The sequence below is a fragment of the Epinephelus moara genome, chromosome 17 (genome assembly GCF_006386435.1).
Source record: "Epinephelus moara isolate mb chromosome 17, YSFRI_EMoa_1.0, whole genome shotgun sequence".
Classification (NCBI taxonomy): domain Eukaryota; kingdom Metazoa; phylum Chordata; class Actinopteri; order Perciformes; family Serranidae; genus Epinephelus; species Epinephelus moara.
In genome coordinates this window covers 2,291,415-2,296,681 of record NC_065522.1, presented here as the reverse complement: position 1 = coordinate 2,296,681, position 5,267 = coordinate 2,291,415, and the positions used below count along the sequence as shown (strand labels likewise).

At 43.3% G+C, this 5,267-nt stretch overlaps 1 protein-coding gene across 3 annotated transcripts in view; it reads right to left on the bottom strand.

Moving 5' to 3' along the window:
- pde5ab (phosphodiesterase 5A, cGMP-specific, b) overlaps positions 1-5,267 on the bottom strand; it is a 202,325-nt gene that overhangs the window by 35,458 nt on the left and 161,600 nt on the right. For 2 of the 3 annotated variants that reach the window (XM_050066938.1, XM_050066940.1), the window contains exon 12: positions 2,557-2,616. In XM_050066938.1, the coding sequence (XP_049922895.1) occupies positions 2,557-2,616 (60 nt within the window). The remainder of the gene's footprint in view (positions 1-2,556; positions 2,617-5,267) is intronic. The other variant, XM_050066939.1, reaches the window with a different exon arrangement.

Below are 5,267 nucleotides of genomic sequence, written 5' to 3'. Positions count from 1 at the left end.
ACCCCAAGACCGCAGGAGCGCCCAGACCCCACGCCCAGGGAGCCACAGAGGCCGCAGGACACCACGCAGGCCCAAGGACCCGGGGCGGCAATGGCCAGCACCCCCAGAGAGCCAGAGACACACCCACCGCCCGACGCGGACCCCACCCCACCCCCCCCTTCTTCTGATTTCAATCACAGTCATCAGTCAAGGCACGCGGAGGAAAATGTAATGTCAACACAACCAATAGAAAACACTCAAATAAATGAACATACACAAGATGGTATAAAAACTAAAATAAAAAAATTAACAGTTTTCTCTTAACATCAAGTAAAGCTAATAAATGCTTTCAGGCAAACATATCTGTAAAAATGAGCAGCTGAACAGAAGACTATGTACCGATGAATAAGTGATTCACATAGTGAGGAAAGTGCTATGTAGAAATTAGTGCAAACCTGAGGTAGACTTGTAATAACATGTAACAGCTCTGCACACTGCCTTTGAATCGCCCCCCTCTCGAAGTCAAATCTTTTAATCCTCTCTCTTTCTACAAATCTTTATTGTAGTCTTTCCATATTTCGCCCACTTGTTAGCGAAATAGTTAAAGAACCTCCATTAAATCGTGCAATTTAAATGTGAAAAGTCTGATTGACTGACCGTCAACTGTGTGTATGTGGAGAAGGAGAGGGGCGGAGGGAGCGGAGCTGTGGAAACATCCTGCAGTCCGACATACTCTCATGCGTTTAAATAACTTATTAGACGGATATAGAGAAAGGGGACGTTTAGAGAGCAAGCCCAAATAAGCAACTCCACTTTAGAAACAAGCCCAAAAAACCGCAACCTGCGACTACCAATATTTGTAAGCGACTTTACCAAAAAACAAGCCCAAAGTCGCGGCTTATAAGGTCCACACCTTGTGTTCACACACGAGGATGGCACAACCAAACATGACATTGTTAGCTGTTTGCGTGACACCGTTGCTAGGTTACCAGGGAGCAAGTGAGTGTGTTCATGCAACCAACCTCCGACTCCGAGGGTAACTTGCGCGGCTTTCCTTGTGTTTTTTCCCGACAGAATACAGTATCATTATCTAACGTTATATCGAACGTTATTTCTATTGTTGGCGCATAAGTGTTTATCGCGATACGATATGTTATCGTTTTATCGGCCACCACTACCGCCACACTCATGAAAGTTTCCTCAAAAAAGGCACAAAAGTAGCGGCCAGCATCCGACCTCGCATTTTCCAGGAGGTTAAAGGCACGGCATGTGTACAGCCCCTAAGATATTATATGAAAAAGATGTTTACAAGGTGCAGATTTAATTAGTTCCTCCGATCTGATGTGACGACGTCATCAGGTCAGGTCAAAGGGCAAGGGGTCAGGGTCAGCCGAACCACTATAAAATACCACTATAAATATAGGTTTCTGCAAACCACAGACAACATTTGTACCTTATTATGTAGCAAATTTTGCATTTCAACAACATTGTGGTTAACATATGGCTATGTTTAGACAAAAGAATTGCTTGATTATGGTTATGAACAGACATGTTTTAGCTTAAAATACCCACTTGTGGTGGCACTATCACAACTGGAAATGCCACTGCTGTTTAAAAGGAAAAAAAAAGGTCTTGTTGTTTGATGGTCTCGAACAATGGCCTGTAGCTGGCAGCAGTCTTGCTGCGCCATAGTGTGTGTGCATATACACACACACTATGGCGCAGCAATCCTGAGCAACAATTTCAATTTTTTTATTTATAAAGCCCAATATCACAAATCACAATTTGCCTCACAGGGCTTTACAGCATACGACATCCCTCTGTCCTTATGACCCAACAATACGTTCCCTCTGGCATGTTTGAGACATAATAAACCACTGTAAAGTGCTGCATCTAGAGACCACCTCTAAAAGTATTCATTAGTAAATCTGACCACTGCTGCTGAGCTGTCAGAGTTGTAAAGACTCAGAAGGTCTTTTGTTGTCCCCTATCTCTATCTGGTTTTCTTCCAAAAAAACAAAAACAAAACTAAAACATGTTTTCTGCAACTTGTTCTCATTCAGAAGTCATCGAATACCAGTGCTTGGTCAGTGACTTCCATCGTCAGACACTGATGAAAAATGCTGTCCTTTTACGTTGGCATGATACGTTATTGTTTAAAGGTGACTAAAAATACAGACTTTTCTGAAAGCTGCAATTTATCATTATTTGTGCAAAATAATTCAGGCCTGAACACCTACCATGGATACTTTGTGTCAGCCGGTTCATTGTTTAAGGTAATTCAATGCATGTAGTGCTATACTGGCAAGTGTGTGTGCATGTGTGTTTGGAAAGCAGACATATAGAGTTTCTATACTGGTGCTTTCTTGCTGATTCAGTGGTGTGGTGTTGTGTTACATGACTGTTTCTCATCTACATAAACTCTGCTTCCTGTGACCCTGACTGACATGCCTGTATGTCACTGTGTGTCACTGTATCTGCATATATGCTGTGTACTGAATAATCCATGCATTGGTGGAAACTAATGTTCATGTTGACATGTAAGTGCATATTGGTAGTATATAAATTTTAATTTACCGCGGTTACCTGGAGTTCCCGCGATTCTTCGTCTGCGGCAGAGGCGTGATACGACAAGACCTGGAGCACACACATAAAAGAAAAGATGAGGTATGCAGACATTGGTTAAGTCAGGTTCTCTGTAAAAAATATGCACTAGGAGGACCATGTTTGCTGGGGGGATCATGGCAGTTTTCCCATACAGTCTACATGTGTTTTGTAGACCATGTCCCCAAGGGAGTCCTGTGGGGGGTACACTGGGACCACTGCTATGAGCCATTCAGTCCTTATATAACCAAAATGAGAGATGAATCTATATTCTCAGCACTAAGGCAAAGTCAGTGTTAGCCCCCATCAAGACTGTCCCTTCTCACTTCTGATGATATTCATGAACAGGATCTCAAGGTGGACTGTTCTGAGGACCTTTTGACATTTGAAAATAATTTGACATTTATTTTAATACTTACGGATATACACTGACATTCCATCCATTCAGCCCTGAAGTGCAACACACACTGCCGCCGGTGCGGGGCTGTGGCCATCAAGTGCCGCCCCCCAACACACATTGGCAGTGGCACGCGGCACCGTCGACACTAAAGTGTATTTCCCACCCCAGCCCGCTAGGTGGCTGCACCTACACTAGTTGCCAACGGTTGCCAACTGCTAGTAACAGAAGAAGAGGAAAAACTTTGAGGCAACAACAACTTTGATTTCACGGGTGAGTTTCTTATCAAAATCGTCTTATTAAAAATTTGAAAAACTTAATAACGTTAAGCATCCAGATACCCCTTTGAAAGCTGCAACCGGAGTTGATACTACAGCGGCCGAGACGTACATAAAAGGCTTTTCTTGCAGCTCCGGCCGCGCTGGAACTAGAGCAGTGGGCTGAAGCAGAGCGGCGCAGCGCGGCGGCGGTGTGGGTTTGTTCATAGAATATAATGGAGGCTGGGGTTTGATGTGCGGCGTATGGCGGCGGTGTGTGTTGCACTTAAGAGTTTAGGGAGATGTTCTGAACTGACCACAGTGAGATAAATGCAGTATTCAGGGATTTTTACATCAGCCTCTATTCATCTGAGTCCCATTTTGATAAGCAGGAGATTGATGCGATTCTGAGTCCCCCTGGTCTTCCTAACCTTGTAGGAAGATCAGGTGGCTTTGCTAAATCAGCCAGTTACTAGAAAAGAGATAGCTGAAGCCATTCAAAATCTTTCATCTGGTTAAGCCCCTGGTCCGGATGGCTTCACAGCTGAGTTTTATAAGACTTATGTGGAAGAGCTTTCCCCATTACTCCTTGACATGTACTGTAAGGCCATGTACAGGAGCAGCCTACCTCCTTCTTTGTGCGATGCCGTCATTTTCTTGATACTGAAAAAAAAAACCCATTGACTGCAAAAGCTGCAGGCCTGTCAGCCTGATTGGTTGTGAGAGTAAAATCTTAGCTAAAATTCTTGCAGCCTGGCTCAATAAAGTGATTACTACGCTGATCCATCCAGACCAAGTGGGCTTCATATACTCTCGCAGCTCTGCTGATAACTTCAGATGTTTAATTAATATAATAATGTGGGCCTCTAGCAGTAAACAATCCTCTGCAGGGGCTCTCTCTAAAGATGCAGAGAAAGCGTTTGAGAGGGTGAAGTGGCAGTATCTGTTCTCCGCCCTGGAGAGCTTCGGTATTGGCACAATTTTTTTTAGGTTGGATCAATCTTCTGTATAGCCACTCTTGAGCATTAGTTTTAAGTAACAGCATTCTCCCACAACCACTCAGGCTCAGCAGTGGCACGGGACAAGGCTGTCCACTAAGTCCATGATTTTTGCACTTGTGCTCTTGAGTCCACACATAAATTAATGATGTACATGGATGATACATTAGTCCTGATAATTAAACCAGAACGGTCTATCCCATCTCTATTTACTACCATTGATCATTTTTGTGTAAGTGTCAGAGTATAAAGTAAATTGGGAAAAATCTGAGGCAATCCCTCTTACAGTGCACTGCCCCAAAAACTTACTTAAACCTGGTTATTTTATATGGCCCACTTCAGGCATTAAATATCTTGGCCTCACATTTCTCCCACAGCTGTGAGATGTTGTATGTACCAACTCTGAACCTCTCCTGGAAAAATTTAAGAATGACATTTAGAGATGAACCCCCTCCATCTGTCAAGTCAAAAAATGAATTGTGGACCAAAATTAAATTACCTATTACAGTCACTTCCCATCAACATTCCCCTTAAGTATTTTAAACAATTTGACAGATGAAGCAATATATTTCTCTGGGATGGTCTTGCCCCTGGCTAAAATTGAGAAAGCTACAGAGACAGGTGGATCAGGGGGGACATGGTATCCCAAACCTTTTATTGCATGATTTGACTTTGGCTTCCAGCACATGCTCACAGGTCTCTACCCCCTGAACGAGCACCTCCCTGGTATACCACTGAGAGCTCCCTTTGTAAACCACTTAATCCTATTCACTTTATCACAGCCAAACTGACAGCTGAGGACCAGACTCACCCAATTATGTCTCATTTTCTCGTTTAATCTGGACAGACAGTCTCAAAACTTATAAGAGGGGCCTCCGCAATGCCAGAGCAAACTATTACTCAGCATTAATAGAAGAAAACAAGAACAACCCCAGGTTTCTTTTCAGCACTGTAGCCAGGCTGACTGAGAGTCAAAGCTCTATTGAGCCTTGTATTCCTTTAGCCCTTAGCAGTAATGATTTTATGAGCTTT